The sequence below is a fragment of the Thamnophis sirtalis genome, unplaced genomic scaffold, assembly GCF_051295495.1.
Source record: "Thamnophis sirtalis isolate CommonGarterSnake01/CBP01778 unplaced genomic scaffold, rThaSir2_p1.2 scaffold_1, whole genome shotgun sequence".
Lineage (NCBI taxonomy): Eukaryota > Metazoa > Chordata > Lepidosauria > Squamata > Natricidae > Thamnophis > Thamnophis sirtalis.
Window position 1 is genome coordinate 146,745,271 of NW_028261381.1, and position 22,885 is coordinate 146,768,155.

At 40.1% G+C, this 22,885-nt stretch overlaps 1 protein-coding gene across 5 annotated transcripts in view; it reads right to left on the bottom strand.

Moving 5' to 3' along the window:
• Positions 1–22,885, bottom strand: part of CEP170B (centrosomal protein 170B) — a 72,367-nt gene that overhangs the window by 12,924 nt on the left and 36,558 nt on the right. For 4 of the 5 annotated variants that reach the window (XM_087727062.1, XM_087727055.1, XM_087727085.1 and 1 more), the window contains 8 exons: positions 18,841–18,957; positions 16,742–17,218; positions 14,925–15,694; positions 12,796–12,981; positions 11,815–11,947; positions 8,298–10,070; positions 3,511–3,757; positions 888–1,047 (listed from right to left, as the gene is read on the bottom strand). In XM_087727062.1, coding sequence (XP_087583188.1) covers positions 888–1,047; positions 3,511–3,757; positions 8,298–10,070; positions 11,815–11,947; positions 12,796–12,981; positions 14,925–15,694; positions 16,742–17,218; positions 18,841–18,957 — 3,863 coding nt within the window. The remainder of the gene's footprint in view (positions 1–887; positions 1,048–3,510; positions 3,758–8,297; positions 10,071–11,814; positions 11,948–12,795; positions 12,982–14,924; positions 15,695–16,741; positions 17,219–18,840; positions 18,958–22,885) is intronic. The other variant, XM_087727070.1, reaches the window with a different exon arrangement.

Here is a 22,885-nt window from a genome sequence, read left to right on the forward strand (position 1 = left end):
ACAGACATGGTAATTTAAATGTAAACAATCTATCTTCTGGGTTTGTTTTAATTTTGGGTTTGGATAAAGCCAATGAAATAATAGGTAATGGTTTAAACACATTTTTTTAAAAAAACAAGCTGATACATTCAGTATGCAAAAGGTCCTCTGATGAAAAATTTAGAAGCACATTCCTACAAAATATTTGTAATCTCTTACTCCAATTATCAATGAAGTGTTAACTTTTCCAGAGCTTGTTTTAATGCTGTCCCTTCACCCATGCACATTCTAAAAAAATCCAATATTGCAATGTTCATATGGATCAGGTATGACTTCCATTTTTTACTACCAGTTTGCTTGCATGTGTGCTCATGCACGTGCATGCCCCACTTCTGCGCATGCACAGAAGTATCCAGGTGGGTGGGCGGAGCCTCCCACCGCTGCTACTACCAGTTCGCCCGATCCGGGCCGAACCAGGAACAACCCACCTCTGACTAAATCCATGAGTCATGTTTTTCTTGGTTGTGCTTTTTATACAAGTTTAACACAATGGTTTATCACTAAAAAAAACCCTTCTCTTCCAAGTTGTGGAGTTTTAGGGTGAATTTTTTTTTGCCACAAACTGGAAAGTACCTTATGACTGACAGAAATCCTAAAATCAGCTGTTTCAAATTCTACTACTTAGCAACACAGGGATGTTGCAAGAAGTTTACCATTTCAGTAAAGAACAACCATGTATAGAGATAACCTTGCTTGCATATGAAAATATTTGAATGCTTTATTATGGATATCATTATTATATAATATTCCTTATTAGGAATCTTATGATTCAACCATAATATGAATATTATGGACTTCTGGTCAATGAAGTTGCACCACTTATTGACAACCTTAAGCAGCTCCCATACCTCTTCTCTTGCCGAAATGGTTGAAGCAGGGGTATTAGGCACCGAACTGTGGGCAGTACTTGGGCCTGTTCCAGATGAGCTCTGGGAATCGCCATCTCCAGCAACATCATGAATCTCTCGAGCAAGGATTGCTACATCTTTTACCAAGGTCTGGCTTAATCTAGAAGAATGGTATGAACTCTTTAAGTAGGTCTGATAAAGATTAATGCATTATTCACAACTAGAAGGAACTTTCTGTCTCCTTCTAGGTACAAAATAAATAGCAGTTAAAAAGTTCAGAGAGGAGGATTCCTGACATGGATACTAATTATATTCAATTAGAAAAACACAGTGCCTAGTTTTGCTATTTAAAAACTATAAAAATTGTTTCTCCTGTAATGAATTCTGCTTGATATTGAAGAGTGGTGTATTTGAGCGGTGTGGTGGCCTAGTAGTGAAGATGTTGATCTCTCATTCAGAAGGTTGAGTGTCCAATCCTAGGTAGCAGCAAATGTTTCTTTCCTCAGGCGCAAATTAAAAATATCTGCTGCAAACGCCATGTAACTATAAGAAAGGCATCTGGGCAGTAAATGCTCAGCTGGTTCAGTGCCCAAACTCTACCCCGAATTAAGGGATTACAGGGTCATAAAAAGAGTGTTTTATTGAAGATATGTACTTATGTGCTGAAGAAAATTACTATAAAGGAGAGACAACAAATGCCTTCCAGGTTTTCTGTCAGCTTCTGCCTTGCTGTTGCTTCAGCTGCCATGAAACGGGGAGGGAGGGCTGGTATTTGGGAGGGGTTAATTGATGTGCTGGAGGAGTCTTCTAGGATGTTCGAGATGCTCGGATGGCGCATGCGTGAGACCTTCCCGCGTAGAATAACGGCCTCGACATTCCATCTTCGTGATGCCTTTTGAAGTTATCTCACACCTGACACTTGAAGGACTGGAGCTATGATCCTAAGGGGTGGGGAATGGGCTATTCTATATATCAATTGCTTTCGCGCCTAATTAAGTAGACTTTGCTTCGCAACTACTTGCTTACCATTTATAATTAGTAAAAGTACTTTGGATTTCCTTCCCATGGAGTCTCTTAGTCTTTCTTTCCTAATTATGTAATGGAGTGATGCTGACATTTTCATTCTCACCAACCTCAGCCAGAATGGCAATGGAAAAGGCCCAAAATCTTTATTACACTGTGATCTAATGAGTCAAATTGGGGTTGAGTATGCAACCAGGCCATAAAACATCAAAAATTACAAAGTATTTAGAAAACAGTTATATCTTGAACCTAAATTTGATATATCCAACTTAGTACGGTCACTTTCAGGCTTTCAGATTTGAAGCACGGGTCTGTCCTATAGTCCAGCAGGGAAATGGGACCAACAGAACAAGAGACCTTTAGTTGACCATTGAGCTAGTAGGAGACCATTTTCCCAATCAACTGCTGAAGTAAAAGCAATGGCTTTGAGGTTTTCCAGCTTTTCCCAATAGTCGTATTACCTGCCACATAACCATTTCAACTTCCTATTTTAAACTGCTAATTAGATGCAGTACATTTGCATTTTCCTAAACTGAAACATATCGAAGGAGGTAAAAACTTAACAGCTTTTGAAGCTGGAAAGAGTAATGGCTGCAGATAAAAAGTGGCAGGACTAAAGATTGCCTATTATAGAGCCTATATTAGAGTTTTACAAGTCCCACACCTGAAAATACAAACAAAAGAATGTGCGCTGCTGATCTTCAACCAATCCAATCTGTGGAGGTCCCAAGAGTTGCCAAAAACACAGGCTATCCATTCTTGGGTTGGAGATGCACAGGGGGCTGAAGCAGCAGCTGAATGGAAAAGCACAATTTCTTTTTCCTATTATTTTTTTATATGCACGGTAACATGAAGCAGTTCTCAGTTATGACAAGCTTGTGCTGTGAATGGTAGGAAACATGAGGCACCACTAAAACAAGTGCTAAAAAGTGTTGTAAAATCACTGTACAACATACCCACCATATTGGTTCACTTAATATATGTTGTATTGTTTCCATATTGGAATACTGTTTGTCTTTCCCCCCCTCCCTTTTTGAATTGTGAGCCGCCCTGAGTCCCCCCAGGGAAAAGGCATACAAATAAAGGAAAAATGTAAATGTAAAAAATGTAAATGTAATACCAAACTACTGTTTCCCTTAAAATAAGACCTACATGGCCACTGGCCCACTCCTGCTTGATCGCAGCCATAACAGAGCAGGAGGCTGAGTGGCCTATTGGTGCCATGGTCACAAGGCAAGGCAGTGTTGGGGCATGTATGGCCTGGTTGAGAGGGCTTGAGGTAAGCTGGTGCAGGGTACATGGGGCAGCTCCAACACCACCCTGCCTTGCAGGAGTGGCACTGGTGCACAACGTGGCCTCTGCTCCACCACAAGCAAGTAGAAGCAAGTAGAAGTGGGCCTCCTGTACCTGGGGGAGGGAATAAGACACCCCCGAAAATAAAGCCTAGTGCTTATTTTGGGGCCCAAAAGAAAACAAGACCTGGTCTTATTTTCAGGAAAACACGAGTAGTTTCTCTTTGGATTCAATGTGATTTTTTCTCACCTGTGCCCACTTCAACTGTTTGGTCTGTTGCTCAAAGTATTGCCAAACTGTGTCTCACCTGGCTATTTCTGCTATCTCTGCAGTCTGCACAATGAAATTGTAGGGATCCTGTTCACCATAATCTTCATCTTCCATCTCTCGGCTGCTGCTATGCTTCTGTTTATTCAACCCGGAGCTGCGGGTCCTGGGAGTCTGGGTGGCTGTTGAGGCATGGGAGCGTTTGTGTTTAGGGGAACTGTGATTTGAGCCATACTCCTCCTCGGAAGTGGAAGTATAATCTGAGCCCTGATGCCGCCGCCTCGAAGCTTATATAAAATGAATTGGTTTTCAGATGGTGGTAAGGAAGAAAAAATTGAAGAAAAGTAAAGACAAGACTTCAAAAAAGCCATAACACAAATGCAATCAGCCCAAGAAAAGGAGGAGTAAGAAAACTTATGTGCATAGCATGAGATGGAAGAGATTTTTAATAGGTGAAAATCAAATAGCTTGCACTTTAGCTGGAATGGATGTAGATGACTCAATTATCACACACTTATCACACATCTGTCATACGCTTCATTTCCAATTATCTGGTGGCCACTTGCTAATGTTTTCATCATTGCTTGATAAAACATGCTCCCCAGTGAAGAGATATTATTCCATTTGGAAGCTGAGCTGATCACATGCTCAACTGGATCCCTTTCCCCAGCCCCTCAATCGGGCAAGACAAGGCACTTCACTGCAATGACCCAAGCACTGAAAAAATAAAACAATGCTCCAAACTGCACAAAATCTTCAAATTTCATTTCAAATTTCACTAGAGATTTCTAGTAGAATTTCCATGTACTATACCACCTCAAAAGATTTTAGATCAGAACACCAAACGCCTTGCCTGAAGTCTTGAAAAATATGAAAAAAATACAAAATCACCAGAAATTTAATGATCTTCTGAGATCAGCTATCTTTTACAGTATATTTCTAATTTTGTGGTTCCATCAAATTTAATGTTGCCAATTCCTGTTGTTCAGGAACCTTTAGTCGATTTCCTTTCTGAAGTTTTATCTAATGTGCAAAGATTATGGGTAGAGTTAGATGGGCACATAATATTAGGGATGAGCTGTTTCACACCGACCCACGTTCTACATTTGTTAGTTCCTCATATAGCCAACACTTGAATAGAGCTACAGGCAGACAACCAGGGAGAAGCAATTCTTCCTATATGGTTAAGAACCAATTTATAACAACCTCTCAAGCAGTAGGAATAATTCATCAGATCAAGCACAAATGTGTGATGAAATGTGTGGTAAAATGGTCATCCCCCATCTGTCTGTTGTCATAAGTTAAATTAATCATTATCAATGAACAAAAATATTTGGCAAGGCAGATATACATATAACCATAAACTTTGACACGGTAGGATTTTTCTACACGTGGCATGGGTTTTTCATCTCAATGTGCACGAAAGGCCCCAAGAGAGTCAATTAGGCAAGTTAGTTTTCCATGTATTAACCTTAGGAATCATTAATTTCAGATGGCTCCATTTCCAAGTACAAGTAAGCAGCTCTAAGGCCAGCAGGAAAAGCAGAAATGTTTGTCTTGTTTACACAGTCAGGAATAACTACAGGTTCCAATAAAGGAGAATATTTGTAGCTCAGGGTTGAAATGAGGAGTCCTTGGTGCTCTCTGAGATTGTTTGTTTTCTTGCAGACGTTTCATTACCCAATCTAGGTAACATCATCAGTGCTGGTAAGACGCAAACCCCACTCCTTATACTAGACCCCCTCATACTACCAAGTTACTTAAATTGGTATTCAATTCGGCATTGCTATTTTTTTATTCGGTGGTTTCAAACTTTCCAAAGCTGCTTATAAGAGGTTTGAAGATGGAGATGATAATTTTAATAAAACAATGGTTCAATCCTCTCAGCAGGATGTTTACAGCTAAACTGTTGACTATAGAAACTGCAAAAATGAAAAAGAAAGCAAAAATTCAACACTTTAGACTGGACCTGAAAATAATCTAAGTCTGCATTCTACACTTTATATTGGCTGTGACAGCATGGCAGCAAAGAAAATTTAGAAGAAAGCCAGTGAGCCAAAGCCTTTATTTTAATAAGACATAATTTTTTTCCCTTTTGCTATGGAATGACCCGTTTGATTCTGAATTGCCTTGTTTATATTTATTAAATTTATATGCCACCCATCTCACTATTGAGTGAATCTGCAGTTTACACCACCATATTATATGCTGAAACCCAGAAAACTACCCAAAAGCTAACAAATCTAGCTTGTTTTAGACACTATCTACATTAACTTACCACAATTTTCCAACTGCTAGAGAGGGATTTTAAGTGTTCATTTTCTGAGATGCCAGAAATGAAAATCAAGCCTTTCAAAAGAGCTTTTATTCCTGAATTATAGGATTTACCCTGATCTCCAATCTCTACTAAACTAAACGCTCAAGCCAACAGACACAGGCTGGTACTACATGGCTATTTATCTCCGCAAAGAACAGAAACCTGCAAATGACTTCAACTTTTTGTTTAATCCAGCAATTAAGACTTGTTAACAAACAATGGGGAATTAATTACTTCAGCATTACTGATTGCGTAAACAGGCAGTGAGTGAAAAAGAAAACTCTGCAAAAAGGGTAACTTGGTAGTCTCACATGTTATATACAAGAGATTAAATCTGTGGGGCTGTGTGTGGCCTTCACGCTGTACATAATGATGAAGAGTTAAAGGCAAAGGCCTGCCGAAATCAGATGCCCCTGATTGCATTTACTGGTTGCATTTACTGAAGGACTAATCCATTGATATTTTTTTTCTGTTGTAACAGCTCTCTTGAACTGTGTACAGATAGTCCTTGACATACGACAATTGAGCCCCAAATTTCTATTGCTTAAGCAAGGCAGTTGTTAAGTGAGTTTTGCCCCACTTTATGGGGCAAAACTCATTTCTTCCCACAGTAAATCACTGCAATTGTTCAGTTAGTAACATAGTTATTAAGTGAATCTGGCTTCCCCACTGACTTTGCTTGTCAGAAGGTCGCTAAAGGTGATCACATGATACCAGGATACTGCAATTGTCAAAAAACATGCTAGTTGCCAAGCATCCAAATCTTGATCACATGACCATGGGGCTGCTGCAATGCTTGTAAGCGTGAAAAATGGTCATTTTTACAGTGCTGCTGCATCTTCAGTCACTAAACAAATGGTTATAAATCGAGGACTATCTGCAACTTCCTGAACTGTTGGACTGCACTCCAATCTGTTTTTGGAAAGTAATGATTCAGAACTGCTGTGTGAGGTTCTTTTACCTAAAACAACACTGGGTTTAAAGTTATCTATGCTTCTTTGTGTAAATGAATTCACAAGAGATGAAACCATGTTATATAGGTTATTAGTCAAGACTGAATGTTGAAACACTTGTAGAACTGCCCTTCTACAAACTAGAGTCAATGCAGGAGAAGTAGAAAGTCCACAACCTACAGGACATTAGTTAGGGTAGAAATATTAGTCATGTAGTGATTGGTGTGGACTCCCAATCTTAACTTCTACACTGAAACTTGTTAGCCATTGCTGCAAAACACTAGAAGACAAAAACCAATTCATTTGAAAGAAAGAGTGGGCAAAATTAAGATTGAAGTGAAATAAGCAGCTTTGCCCCAAAATACATGATCCGTAACTTTGGGTCCTTACTGTCCATGCACTATTATTTATGTAGTCCCTTTATATGTGGTGCCATTGAAAGGCTTTAATTCATTTGAACGCTTGCCTTAAATATTCACAAGAGATAAACTGAAATTCCTTATAAATAAATGGTTCTGCATATTCCAAACTCATTCCCTGGGGAAACACCAAGTTATAGTGCTAAATAAAAAACACAGGAGTTAGTTAGTAAAATAATGCAGTTTGGCAGGAAGTTTGTCTTCAAAACTTTTAGATGTCAACTCCTATTGGTTCCAGACATTATTGCTACTGGCCAAAATCGTGGGAGGTGCAATCCAAAATATCTGGAGAGCGTAGTGGCTAAGAAACTCAGTGGCTAAGACACTGAGCTTGTCCATCAGAAAGGTCGGCAGTTTGGCAGTTTGAATCCATAGTACAGGTCTCCTGCATGAGCACGGGGTTGGACTAGATGACCTCCAAGGTCCCTTCCAACTCTGTTACTCTTACCTCATCCTACACTGATATGACTTGAACTACGTGTGCATATCTGATGAAAATGGACTACACTGACAAATTGTGTTTTCTGTGAATATAATCCTCTACAGAGGAGACCATGTCAATTATAGCTGCTTTGCCATTTGAAGCTATACAGTTGTTGTTTTATGATTTATTAAATTTATGTGCTGCCGGTCTCATTACTAAGTGACTTATATCCCATCGATTTTGCCAGTATAATCTAGAATTCTAATTTAGAAGATACTGGAGGGTGATTTATGATTCCCCATAAATTGCTTAATGTAAGAAATATGCAGTTTTGGCACTTTGAGGAGCCATAGAAAATTCAAAAGAAGGATATTGAGGAAATGCAACCCATTTTTTTCCTAGCCATAAGCAGAACATTGTGCCTTATCTAAGGAGCTATCCAGATGAAAATTATAAGAGACTGGACATGCAGGATGGAGACACAGTGACTTTGAACATGACAGTTGCATTGCAATAGCCTTTGAGATTTGAAATAAACAAATAAGAAAGGAATTATGTGTTGATTATTCAAATACAAAAAGTAAAAATATGAGGCAGGATTATATTATGACATGGGGTTAGAGACATCTCTGTTATCCTTTGCATAACTTAGGCGATTTGTGTTGGAAAATCATAATTATAAAGAAAAAAAAGTGCAAAGACCCAATTACTCACTGGAGGTAGAAGCATATTTCACACTGCTGGAACGTGTCCTGCTGAAAGATTGCTTGGAAGCAGCTACCACTGCTGCTGTTTTCTTAACAGCATTTTTAGCTTCTGACACAAGCGGTTTTCGGGTAGAATAGTACGACTCTGCACTGCGCCCAGAAAAGGTTGGCTTTGATGGGGCACTTTCAGAGTCACTTGGCACCGTGAAAGATCCTGCCCGTTTCCTTGGCATGGCAAGAATGTCAAGCCTTGAGAGCTTCTTGGCTTCTACCGGTTGCTTGGAAGATGCTGTGGTTCCCTCAGGGTGTGCTGCCGTTTTCTCCGTGTCAGCACTCTCGTTGTCTGAGGTATCTCCCAATCGGGCTCGGCGAAGTTTGGAGGCTCTCGTGGGCCTTGGGGTCGATAGACTATTTGACCTGGTAAGAACTTGTTGAATCTTTTGCACCGTTGTGGTTACCTTGCTGTGATCTTCTTTGGTTGACTGTGAGAAAGGCTTCTTTCTAGAAAGAGGCCTTGAGGGGAGCTGTTCCTGATCAGAAGAGGCTATTTCACTCGGAGGCAAATACGGGAGGCTGCTACTTCTCTCATCATCTGTATAATCCTGAGACCCACTTGTTCCTACGCTGTGTTTCACTTGAAAACGCCTTGCATTTTCACCTTTGCTCCCAGTCTCGGGTGGGATTGCTTTCCGTTTTTCTGAAAGCCTGTCGCGTGCACTAGCTTGAATATTTTGCTCTTGGCCAGACGGCGTGGACGACGACCTCTCTTTCTGTAAAGGTGACACTGATTTTTGCTTTGGTGGGTGACTTGGCAGATTTTTACCACTTACCAAGCTGACCGTGCTGGCTGTGTCCACATCCGACTCTCCAGATAGAGAGTCTTCTAAGTGCCCAGGAGGATTTTCGGGAGCATCGAGCTGGTGAGTTTGACAAAGAATTTTGGCTTCCAAGGCTGCCAGGGCAGTTTCAGTGTCTTTAAGAAGGAGATGGGTCTCAGGATTATAGTCCATACGATTTGCTCGTGTGACCTCAAGATCTTTAAGTAGAGGGTGGCTTGAGATATGCGGTAGCCTGTTTTGAGGAATGTTGCTGCTTGACTTCTCTTTGGTAAAACTCTCTTGTCTAACAAAAGATGAAATTTCTTTTGTGGCTACAGCTTGTTGTTCTGGTAGTCCCTGGTGTAATGACATAACCATTTTCCCATTTGAGTAAAGACATGTATTGTTCATTCCTTTGGCAGCTGTCTTTCCATACTTGAAAGGAGGTTCTTCTTTGTCTATTTCAGGAGGATGAGGAGGTATGCTTGAAGGAAGCTTTGAAGGAACCCCTATCTCTTCTGCCTCATCATCTATATAAAAAGATGCTGACAGGGGATCACTTAGTGCTCTCAAGCCTGAAAGTCTTGGCATAGGACACTGAGAGCTTCTAGACTTTGCACTTTCAGCCCTTATTCGACTCTGTTCAGATGTTTTGGTGCCATCTTGGCTTTTCCTACCTTTTTCCAAGTTGATACCATCATCAGATTTGCTGGTATCACTAAGGCTATCTGGATCCAAATCTTCCTGAGTTAACAATCGAGTGTCAGAATCCACATATATTTCTTCCCTGGAATCATTACTAAAGTTCCTTTGGGAAACTTCAGGAAAGATCTCGTGACAAATTAAAATAGCCGGTGTTGGACTTTCCAATTTTTCACCTGGAGGGAGTTGAGGAAGAAGTCGTCTGGTCCGTGATGCCACTGAAATCTCAGACTCTCCCATTCTGGGACTGGAATCCTTTTCTGAGAACGATAGGGAGACAGTCATTAAACTCAAAAATTAAGATGTCCTGTTGTATGCAAAGATAAGACAGCTTTGTGTAGTCTTTGTCTTTTTTGTGTTCTTAGCTTTGTCCCAATAGCAATGTTGGTGAATCTTTTCAGCACTGAGCGCTGAAACAGAAGCGCGCACGGAGGGAACACCCAAAACCAGAAGAGCAGCTCCCCAGCACGCACATGCGGGAGCACCGGAAACCAGAAGAGCAGTTCCCTGAGCTACTGGTTTCTGGTGTGCACATGCGCGGCAGTCATCTGGTCTTCCAGTTTCTGGCACACATGCGAGCATGAAGACCAACTGGCTGGTGCACATGTGTATCCCGGAATCCAGAAGAGCAACATGCCCGGAGAGATGGCTCTGTGTGCCACTTCTGGAACGCATGCCATAGGATCACCATCACAGCTCTATAGAGAAAAGTACTACTGAAACATGCTTTTTCTCTCCATGAAGTTTCTTTCCAAGATTTTAGAACTGATTTTCTAGAATTCTAAAATATTCCAGAAAGCTTCATAAATAAATTCAATTACATTCCATGAGAGAAGAAAAGGCATGAAAGAAGGGAATTAACATAGAAAACTTATTTCCGTATTTAGTGTTTTGATGCATGGAGAACAACTAAACTCTGCTTTAAAATGTGTACTTTGAAGGCATTTCATCTCTCCTTTTTCCAGAATTTTTTTGACATGAGTAAAATATGGCAGCATTAACAGGCTATTTCATCAAGCTCAAATTGTAGGATACAACATTTTTAAGTTTTAAACGTCATCAAATGAAGTCTGTTAAATTTCAAGCCAACGTATAATACCATTGGTTATGGCATTTTTCTGAACAAATTGAAGGAACTGATACTTGAAGTCATTGCAATTGCAACATCTCCAATCTTTCCTATTAGTTTGTGTCCAGATAGTATGAAGTGAGTGAACCCACAGATAATGGACCTGTGAAGTTCCACAGTTTTCTGTCCTGTTTTTATGTAGTGTCATTGGAAAGGGTCCTCTGGAGTGAAATGTTAATAGTGACATTCATCTCTACTATTTTATAAAATCTAACTCCAAATGACTGGTTGATACTCTTTAATATTGCCTAAATGAGATGGTGAGATGGCAGAGGTGAATAACCTGATATTGTATCAAGAAAGGATGGAGATTTTGTTGTCAGTAGGGATCCCAAATTATATTGGAATGCAACAACTCACTATATGCTGTCAAAGGGTTGTCAAATGACACGGAAAACTTCATTTAATTTAGTGTGTCAGCTGTGTCCATTTCTAAATTATCTATGTTCTATCTAAAATATTGCAATGTAGTATATGCTAATTCTTGTTAAGACAACCAAAGTCAATGATAGACAGCCTATAAATTTAAACTAATAAACCTTGAGTTGAAAAGTTTACATTGATACAAAGCACACCTGCAATTTACTTTTGATTATATCACTTCAATACTGAAAGATTTTCATTACTAGCCAATTTGAATTCCAAAACAGAAGCTACTCACATTTGGATATGGGGAAAGTTCTTCAAGTATCACAAAGTTTGATATTGCCACCTATATAAAGGAATTCTTACCAGCAAAATTAACCAGTTTAGGAATTTTAAGTTTGGAATATAAACCTAAATTTAAAACAATGGAAAATGGGTACAGAAACAAGGTGATTTTATACAGTTAAAATCCTTTGAAATGCTAGAATGATATCAGTTGCTTTACGTACCTGTGCTAACCTGACAGTGGGGACCCTGCTCGGCTTCCACAGCTCCAGGGGCAGAACCTGAGCCCGGGTAGGTATCTGCAAGGCTTGCCCATCTTGAAATCCATTTTTGGCTGCTTTGGACTGAAGATGACACCTGCAAAAGATGAAAGATGTGACATGGTTAAAACAAGATCGTCCAAAGTTTAGTGTGGCATTTTAAAATTCCATCATAGCTGGATATTCATAAGTAACTGCTTTGCTGAAGCACAGAGATGGATTGAGGTCTGAGTTTTGAAGGAAAGTGAGGGATCAATGGAAGCTTCAATGGAAAAAAAAATTCCTTTTCAATTCCTCTACAGCAGGAGTGTCAAATTCATGGCCCATGGGCCGGATGCATCACGTGCTGGCCACGCCCTTCCCTGGTTTAGTGAAGGGGGAGAAAGTTGTGACAACAATGTGACACCGCGAGTTTGACTCCCTTGTTCTACAGTTCCCAATGCTGTCCTTTCAGGTTTTTCCTGACTGGAAACGCTGCCATTGCTGCCTCCTCCATGTGTGCTACCTCTGCTGGGAACGCTGGAGCCTTTGTGGTTGAGTAGCTGATTGGCGGTTGGATCAGCCTCCCAGATTGCCGCTGCCTAGAATAGCTGATCGGCGGTATTCCGGGAGGCCGATTCAACCGCCAATCAGCTGCTCGGCAGCGAAGGCTCCAGCATTTCCTGGAGGCAAACGGCGGCAGCAGTGACACCAACCCCCTCCCACCATCACAATATTTGCTCTATGAGATGCACAGACATTTCCACCCACTTTGGGGGGGTGGGGGGGAGTGTATCTTATAGACCGAAAAATACTGTAAATCCAAACTTTTGAATACCATAAATTACATCAAAAGGAAAACATTCTTTTAAAAATGCATTAATTGCAGTTCTATTTACTTAAACATTCAAGTCAAGTGTGCAGGTGAACAAGAAGATAAATATTATTTATACATATCCACTGTACCGGTATATCTCCATGATGACCACTTGCTACTTTGGACGCAATGACCTGCATCATCGTCACCTTTGGAGCTGAGCCGTTTTCTCCAAACAAGTGATTGTGCCCTAATTCTTCTTTTTCACCTTTTATAACTGGCCTGAAGGTTGAAGAAGTTCTGGAAAATTCAGGAGACTCCAAAACACCAAAAACCTGGTGACGAGAAAAACAAATCCCCCCCACTTAACATCCTCATACTGATTCATCTTCAGTTCTGAGTTAACAGGTTGAGAGTCACTTTCTTACAGATTTTTTTTTCATCTCGGCATGAAAAAAATCAAGATCTGGGAGGCCAGAAGCAAGCAAATGAGGTTCAATGTCAGCTATCAGGTGACAAGGATGTTACTCTTGCAATTATTAGTCTAATATGGGATGAATCAGAGAAATATGTCACCACGTAAAAACTGGGAAAGGCAAACTTTGCCTTCCTGATATTTTGAACTTCCAAGTCCACCCAAGACAATCCACAGGCTGAGATGCTTGAGGATATGAAAGCGGTACTGCAATTTAAATTACTGGGGATGATCAGGGTGCTTCTCCTTTCACATCTTTTTTTAACCATATTTTATCTACTTTTGCATAAGGAAGTATTAGTTTAGACTTTAGGACAAATAGGGAAATGCATTCCAAATTGATACAGCTATCAATTATTATGCATGCCTACCTAGACTGTAATTATCAACCAGCGTGCAGGTGTTCACAATCCCCCTATTCATGCAGTTCATGCAAGGGCAGGTTTATCAAACCCCAAAGAGACAAAACTGTTGTAATAGTTCACAGGGTTCCTTGAACAAGCCATAAGAATACACACACATAGCAGAGAATGTGTGTAATTTCAAGTTAGCCTGTTGCATTGTTAGCCGTATTTCATAGTTGTAAATGTCATTCCTATACTAGATAACATTATCAGGTGGGGATGACGAGGGGAAATGAAGTATCTTGCTTGGCAATGGTTTGTATCTCAGGAAAGTTAGACACTTCCCTAAGTGGGAGACAGCTGTTGTAATTACAACCTCCTGTCCTTATTTAGTACAGCTCAAGGCAGCATGCAAAAGGATCCCACCTTCCATTCAACAACTTTGGGAGTTGGATAAGACTGAGAGAGTCACTGACTAGGCTTTCATGCCAAAGAGAAGCCTAAAACTTACGATCTCCCAGTTCCTATGTAGTTTTAACTTACGATAACTACTATACCAAATTCTCTTCATAGCTGAATTCCCGGGAAAGTAGTTAATTGCATGGAAATGAAACAGGATCTAAGCCTATTTGTCTACCAATTGCAGCTTGGTTGAGTGCCCTGTTTCTAAGCACTCTCTCACATTTTTTTAAACCTGGCTTGTTCTAAAATTTGCATTATTTCCTAACAGAAGTGAGATTAGTAACACAGCATTGTATCTTTTGACTACCAGCAGGTAGCAGTCAAGATGCTTCATCAGCCACATTTGACTGGAAGATTACAAGCTGCATAAGCTTAGCTAAGAAAAATAGAAATCCAGTTCTTTCGAATATTGCATGTAAAACAACACAGCCCCAATACCCTTTCTCTTTCTACATGCAATTATTTTTTTAATAATTGAATTTATTTGCCACCCATTTCCCTGATAAGGCAAGCTTGTCAACTCCCCTGCTATACATGAGAATTAAGATTTAGCTACTGCAACTTTTTCTTCCAGTGCAGACATGACATTTTCAGTCAGGTTCAGCCACAGGGTTTGTATTATCCCAACTCCTTGGCTCTCACATCCTTTGGCCCTTCTCCATGAATGCCTTACTTAAGGGTGACTTTTGCAATAGTTTTAGTTGCACAAGGTTAATCTGGGTTTTCATCAAAGAAGGGTTTGGCCGCTATCAAACCAATGATGAAAAGAAAACTAGTTTAGAATTTGCCATATTTAATGCAGTGCAAAAGTAAGTAAACTCATGAGCAAATGCAAGAGGGAGCCAAGGAAAGGCTATTAATCCCATTAATTTAGTTGGTCAGCAGCATTTTAGTGGATGTACCAGGCCTTACTATTCTTACCCCAAAGTTTTGGTTACCAATCTCCAAATGACAAAAATGCACTAGTTCCTTTTGTTTCTAAGAAATATGAACGTACCTGATCAATCATTTTTCGAGCTTCTTCTACTTCTTTATCCTGTGATTCAGTTTCAATAGTGTAAGTGCCTGTTTCACTCAAACTATCTTCCTCTTCCTGTTTCTTAGCTTTGGCCACTTTAGGATCAGCAATTGGTGGAGGAATTGTTTCTGGTGCTGTTGGGACAATCACTGTCCGTGAGCTTAGTGGTGTTGGTGCAGGAGGGGGCTTTTCAATGTTGGGCTGAGTCGCTTGAACGCTTTCCCTTAAACATTCAGCAGCAAACTCTTGAGCTAATTTTGATTTCCTTCCAACACTCCCGTAACTTTTTACAGGTGTTCGTGATGTGGAGGATGGGGAAGGGCTGATCCGCTCATCTGCCTTCTCCCTCCTGAAGGAGCCTGCTCTTGGAGTGGTGAATGGATTATTGCTTGGCCCTTTGGTCCCTGTTGCAGGTGGATGTTGGGAGGGCATGGAACTTACTGGTTTCTCAGCAGGCACTGTAATTTTGCGTTTTTCAACTTTTGTCTTCAGGGTGGGATCGACCTCATTTTGGGTAGAATGGCCACTGTGTGTGAAAGACTGCGATCTTTTCTTCCGGGGCACGTCATCATCAAAGAACTCAATGACAAAGGCCTGCTGGTTGTGGAGCATTTCCTGGGGATCACGTCGAATTTGGCGCTGGAGTTTGGCTTGCTCTATCATTTGCTCATTGCTAACTGTCTCTTTCTCTGGCTTAGGTGCTACTTGGTCCTCTGAGTCACTTTGGGTTCCATCTTCATGTCTGTTACCTAAAGAATTGGAACACAGATCAGATTGTTCTACGATAAGGCATGATTCCTTTCTATGTCACTACGTCAGTAATGTCTCCTTGCCCCTTCCTTTAGATAGCATTAGACAACCCAGGACCTATTGGGTCCTCATTTCAGAGAAATTTCCTTACCTAAACAGATAAAGAGAGTTACCATGGGCAGACCAAAAAAATCAGTGGGAGTGACAGCAACCTTCAACTGTCTTTAGGCTTCCCCACTGACTCTCCTTGTGAAAAGCACTCAGGGACGTTAGAAATGATGACATGACCACAGGTGACTGTGGTGGCATGTCAGTACTGAAGTGGCCACAACTTTATCAAAGTTCAGTCCAATGGGATTTGAGACATATTATTTAAGGGAGTCCATTTGAGATACATTGATTCAAAAATTGCTGCCCTGTGACACACCGTTTCACCCGATTGTACGTTATCAAAAGACAAAACAGGAGAGTTTAGTGTATATATATTTGTCTATTAAGGGCTACCAATTACATTTACAAAGCACTAGGAATTTTAAACCATTGTTTTTGTTTTTGTTTTTACTTTAAAAAAGTAGGTCTTTTTGGATGTAACTATTTGAAATTATGACCTGAAAAGCCACTTCCTTACAACAAACATATTACTTTAAAGAGATAAGTCAACTGATATGAAATATATATTAAACCCAAGAAACACCTTATTGACATTTTTACTAGAAATTCCCTACAATGCAGGAATCCATGTGTAGTTTCCTATGCTTTCCTGTTCAGATTATTTGAACAAATTCCATGATTGTATCTTCAAACCATGTTCCAAAGCATGCTTGGAAACTTTACAATGAAACAAGGCCTGCAGAACTTCTCATGCTACCCTTTCTCAGAAAGGGAAAAGAGGTTTGAACCTATTTTGTCTGGATTTCTACATGGTGTTCCTTCTCTATATCTTTAATTCCAAAATTTCCCTGGCTCTGAATTTTATTGTTTTATTTTTATTTTTACATGTAACAAACAAAGCATAGAGCATCCATTCCTTTAGTGAGAGGTTTTACCTTTCAGAGTCTTCACATGAACAGGGAGGTCACTTTTTGTACTATATACATCATCTCCGGGAGACTGCCTTCTTATGAGGCTTGGATCATTATGCACCAGCCAGTCAGCCACTTTATTCTCTGCGGAGATAACTTCCACGTGGCCAGCGTCCTTGCTGAGGTTCCGTCTCTGCCTGAGGGAAAATTTAGTGACGTGGTCCTTTATCTTCATTTTACCTGGAGTGCAATCATCAAACTCAATGGTAAAAGAGGCATGGCTCTGCACAACAGGTATCACTGCCACATCGACATCTTTGGTGGGGATCTCATGGACTTGAACCTCTGGAGTTTTTACTGGCTGGTGGAACTCTTTTGTTGGGATTTCGAAGTAGCTGGGTTCCCTACGGAATGCGTAGACAGTCTCGCCTTGAGATTCTCTGTAGCCACTGATGTTACCATTGATTTCTTCTTCGTGTTGGACTAAGTCTTTTGTTTTCTCTATAGGAGGAGGAAAGCGGCTCTCAGTTAAGTTTAACACCCATAAAATGTCAGCAATTTCACAATTTAATAACTTAATAACGTAACAAGTAATGCAGGTCAAACAACAAACCAATCCAAGACAAATATTAAAATGAATCACATCATGTCAAATTCCAACAAGCAGACCTAGAAAACTATCAGGAGAAAAAACTTTTTTTAAAAAAGTTCCTTTGGGGCTCTTCTGAAAGACTGTAAAGAGAGATCCCTGCATCCCAGCTGATCCTGAGTTCCAGGAGCATGAAAAGGATGCAAGCCTTGTTCCTGCTACTCTACTCTTTTTCACAGATTGGCAGCTAAGAGAGGGTCTCAGTAGATAAACATATATATCAATATGGATTAAGGCAATCTATCTTGGTCCATAAATACTTAAAGGTTAGAAGGCCAATGTTTATGGAGCAGTGGTGGGTTCTGGATCCCGTTCCAACGGGTACGGTTGGAATGGGCCTGGCATTGTCCACATGGACGTGCGCAGCACGTGCATGCGGCATACTTTCCAGCAACACCTCCATGATGCTCCAGCTGCTCAGCGTTGCGTCGCACAGCGGCTGTATGCGCCGTGCGCATAAGCGCCAAAGACTTTAAAGACAGGTAAGGATTGTGGGTTGGTGGGTGGGCCTTCCGGAGCACCGTACCAGAATAGTACCTAGGATCCGGGCAGGCTCCTGTATGCCCGTACCAGGGCGTACCTGCCTGCAACCCAGCACTGTTATGGAGATTCTCAGTCATCCAGGTCATGGTTGTCCCAAAAGTGCTTTTTCAAGAGGCAACTGGATTTTCTTTGTTTTTCCTTGAAGACATTTCACTTCTCATCCAAGAAGCTTTTTCAGTTCAGAAGCAAAACAACTTCAAAGAAAAACAAAGAAAGTCCAAGTGCCTCCCGAAAAAGCACCTTTGGGATAAACAGCAACACTTTGAATTAGGATGGGAAATACACTGGCAAGAATTGTAGCTGAAGAGTTATGTATATCACATGATCCAACTGCTTAGTATCTGTTACTACCTGGACAGCCATTTTCTGCTACCTTGGGAAGTTTTCAAACACTTTTTAGAAAGCAAAATGTACCATAATTCATCCAGCCAAGACAGCACCAATTAGAAATGCTAAGATTCACCTTGTAGCAGTGGCTGCCTTTGTGCCTACTCTTGCTCCTTTCACACACTGCTTTCTCTTTGGGATACTGTTCCTTTCTATCTGTGCCTTACTTCTCCAACACCATCTCCCTTTTCTGCTTTAAAGACAAGGGTTTGGGGTTGGGTTTTTTTGCTGCATGCAAAAAGGCAGTATTTTGCTGGTAGGAACTGCAAACAACATTTATTGAGGGTTAAGAGCATGGACACGTCACTCAGGTAAGCAGAGGTCAAGGTACCCCATGGGCCCACATTCTCATGTTGTTTTGAAGGGATGGGCTTCTCTGCAATCCTTCCTTCCTAATAAATGCACATGTAGATCCTAATGCAAGACAGGAGTATCTTAATAAATAAGGGCAAGATAGAGATACTAAGTATGGAAGGGCTGGATCCTAAAGCTTATTTATGATAGACATGACTTTGCTGCTAAATGGGAGATAAGCTATACTGACCTGAATATTGTTCTTCTGGCCTTCTTTCACCTGTTGAATCCAGTTTATGGTTGGCATCATCCTCTCCCCACCATGATGGCCGGCCATAGAGTGGTGTGCGATAAGTAGTTGTCACCTCTGAGTACAAAAAATGTAGACAAGAAACAAACAGGGAGAAGTATGTGTTTTAATTAAGAACAAAATATCAACCTTAAAAAGTCAACCATTCACTTGTTATTTAGCTGGAAATATTGATATACTTTTTAAACCAAGGTGCCAAGGTGGCGCAGTGGTTAAATGCACTGCAGGCTACTGCTAGATCAGCAGGTCAGCGGTTCAAATCTCACCGGCTCAGGGTTGACTCAGCCTTCCATCCTTCCGAGGTGGGTAAAATGAGGACCCAGATTGTTGGGGGCAATATGCTGACTCTCTGTAAACCGCTTAGAGAGGCCTGAAAGGCCTATGAAGCGGTATATAAGTCTACTGCTATTGCTATTGCTATTGCTATAAACAATTTCAAACTTTGGTTTCAAATCAAAGTTAGGAATGCCACCTTTGGCTAAGTTTCCACCATTTTTTCTTCTAATTTCTTTATAACTGAGGCCTTGTTCACTTAATAATACTATTTTACATCGCTTTCTGGGTGACCTGTCAATTCTTTGCACAATTACTTTAATTTTATTGCGTTCTACAAGCTCACTAAATGGAAGAACACAAAAAAAACCACCAACTTGATAGCAATCACATAACACACTAACAAATGTCCTCCTCTCAGATTCAATACATGACATAAATAACTGAATCCTACTGTGATCTGATTGGTTCATTGCCAAAGCAAGATGACAACTGATTGGCTTTCTAAACACTGATGCTCATTGGCTAAAATCAGATGAAGGAAAGCTACCTGACATCAACCTAAGCAAGTTGTGCTTCCCTTTTCTGATTATTTGGCTATAACGTTTCATAGAATACAGATGATTGAACAAACTGTATTGCATTACATTCTTGATATATAATTTTATGGTACTACTAAAAAAAGTCATTATTAGTCATCAAATACACTTTTCCCAAAAGGTTTCCACAATTTTGGCCACTTCTGTATGATAGTTGCAGTGTCCCAGGATCATGTGATCAACTTTTGCAACCTTCTGACCAGCAAAGTCAATGGGGAAGCCAGATTCACTTAACAATTGTTTTGCTAACTTAACAACTGCAATGATTCATTTAACAACTGTGGCAATGAAGGTTGTAGAATGGGGCAAATGTTACTTAACAAATATCTCATTTAACAACATAAATTTTGGACTCAATTGTAAGTCAAAAATTATCTGCACTTAAGAAAGAGAATTTACAGAAAGTCACCAGTGCCTTTCATTTATTTATTGTTCACATTTGTGGAGTGCCCATCTTCCTCAAAGAGATGCAAGGTTGGCTTGTAATCATACTGGCATAATTAAAAATGAATCAATGTAACACCTGCATCTGGCCTCAATGCAAATTGCAATAAAAGAGATAATAAGATCCTTTAATTTGTCCAGCGGTTAGAATGAAAGATGTGTTATCAAAACAGATCTGTGATCCATGATTTAAATAAAAAAATTGTCACTGCAACAAACCCATCCCGTTTCCTAAGAGTCTGCATGACATTCCTATGAATTGGCAAATAGGCAGTTTTAATATTGTCAATAGTCTTACAGTCACCACAATATGTGTTTCTCCTCTATATTTTTAGCTACTGCTGACAGGAAAATACATGAAGTCATATTGTCAAGGCTCTGTTGATTCTTTGGAATTAGAAGAAAAGCAGTCCAGGTCTACCATGTGCTTAGCATAACCAGGAGATTCGAACCCTCACCACCCTCCAGGCCTTCCGCATAGCCCTTAAAACTTGGCTGTTCCGACAGGCCTGGGACTAAAGAGCTGTTGCCCCCGTCTAGAATGGTATGACTGTTGTGTTTTAAATTATGCATTGTTATGTGCCGTTTTTAATCTTTGTCTGTATCCCCCTTCCCTGGTTTGAGTTGTGAACCGCCCTGAGTCCCCTTCGGGGGAAAAGGGCGGCATATAAATATAATAAACAAACAAACAAAACAAACAATAACCTCAAATTTGACCATAAATATTTATCCAACAGTCTGTCCAAGTCCACAATTAAAAAAAGATTCCAGCTCAATCAGGATAGAAATAATTTTTAAAAATGGAAAAGCAAAACAAATTGGGGCATATTGCCGTTTCTGTATCTTATTATGCATTTATTTTTTTATAGCACACCCCAGTCCAAGGATTTTGAGAAGGATACAACAGAATAAAACTGTAAATATAATAACAACAGATCAAACAAAAGATTCATGCTATACTTTTTCTTTATTCTTTGTTAAGTAAATCCAAGTTTGCCTGGTTAATCCCAATTCAGGACCTCATCTCCCTATCTTCAAAATAGCAATAGCAGTAGACTTATATACCGCTTCATAGGCCTTTCAGGCCTCTCTAAGCGGTTTACAGAGAGTCAGCATATTGCCCCCAACAATCTGGGTCCTCATTTTACCCACCTCGGAAGGATGGAAGGCTGAGTCAACCCTGAGCCGGTGAGATTTGAACCGCTGACCTGCTGATCTAGCAGTAGCCTGCAGTGCTGCATTTAACCACTGTGCCACCTTGGCTACACCCAAGAGCATTTGCCAGGAAAAGTATGGTTAAAAACCTGAACTGCAAAGTACATTTTTTTCATCTTGGGAAGAATCAAACATGAAGAGAATTCTTCTGGAGACATTTACCCTAAATTAGCTTTCATATATGTAATATATAAACATAACATAACATAACATAACATAACATAACATAACATAACATAACATAACATAACAGTATGTATGTATGTATGTATGTATGTATGTATGTATGTATGTATGTATGTATATATGTGTGTGTGTGTGTGTGTGTGTGTTATGTTTGTGCTGATAAATAAATAAAGGGAGACTAGTATAGATCTATTTTAAGCTATTTAGCTCTCATCAGCTAGCCATTTATTTATATATATATATATATGTAATTCTATTAACAGGGAAGAAAAGCCCAATTAAGCAACAACTTTTTCTCTTTAAAAATCTTTTTAACTCTATTATCACTATTTCTTTGCAGTAATATGAGGTTAAAATGATATGGCTTTTGGCAGCATAGTACCAACAGAGAAACAGGCACTCCTGCCCTCCAATTTCCATCCCACCCCCCTCGCATGATTTTGCCACTGCAGCGTTTCAGACCCATCTTTCTAATGCAGAATTTAGATTAGTTACATCGTGGATGGAAAACTAGAAGACAACAGGTCAAAGTGTCTGTCAGTTGATGGTTATTTGCTCGGAAGGGTGCACATGTACAATGCACAAGGGTAAAGATCATTCCAGAGACCTAGGGGTGTAATGGAAGACACACAAGCCAGTGTGCCTTATGTTAACTGGGTGCTTTAACCACAGTCACAATAGCAGTCTTTCTATATGAAATCTGCAATATGTTTTTAGAATTCACATCTGCCAACTCTTTATGTTCCAGTTATTTTCCTTCCATAACATAGACGGGTAAATTTGTAAGCATTCTTCACCCAGCTACACAGTCTAGCTGTGCTTAGGTAATTATATCATATGCCTTGGGACTATTACTTAGGGCCAAAAGATTAACAGAATATATATCCATTCTCTGAATATGAATCATTCAATTTTCACTGTAGCTTAAACAAATAGTAACTAAACTGCTCTGACATTTTAACTGCTCTGTATTAGAGCTGGTTTCTTTTAATATAGCTCATTAATTATCCCTCTTCCTCCACCACAATTTTTATACCAATCTATCCAGATGGCACTAATCCCTCAAGCACATTTCTTGCCTCATCAGTTCAAGCAGGCAGCTTAAGGAGTGCAGGGTAGGGAATAGATCTATTTGAAGATAGGATCAAGGTCAATCGGGCACTACTGAACTACAAGTAACACCCATTCATTCTGTGTTGGTTAACAATGGCACTGACTGATTCTCAACACTGATTCTCAACACAGTACTGAGTGGCAGGGGAAGCTGG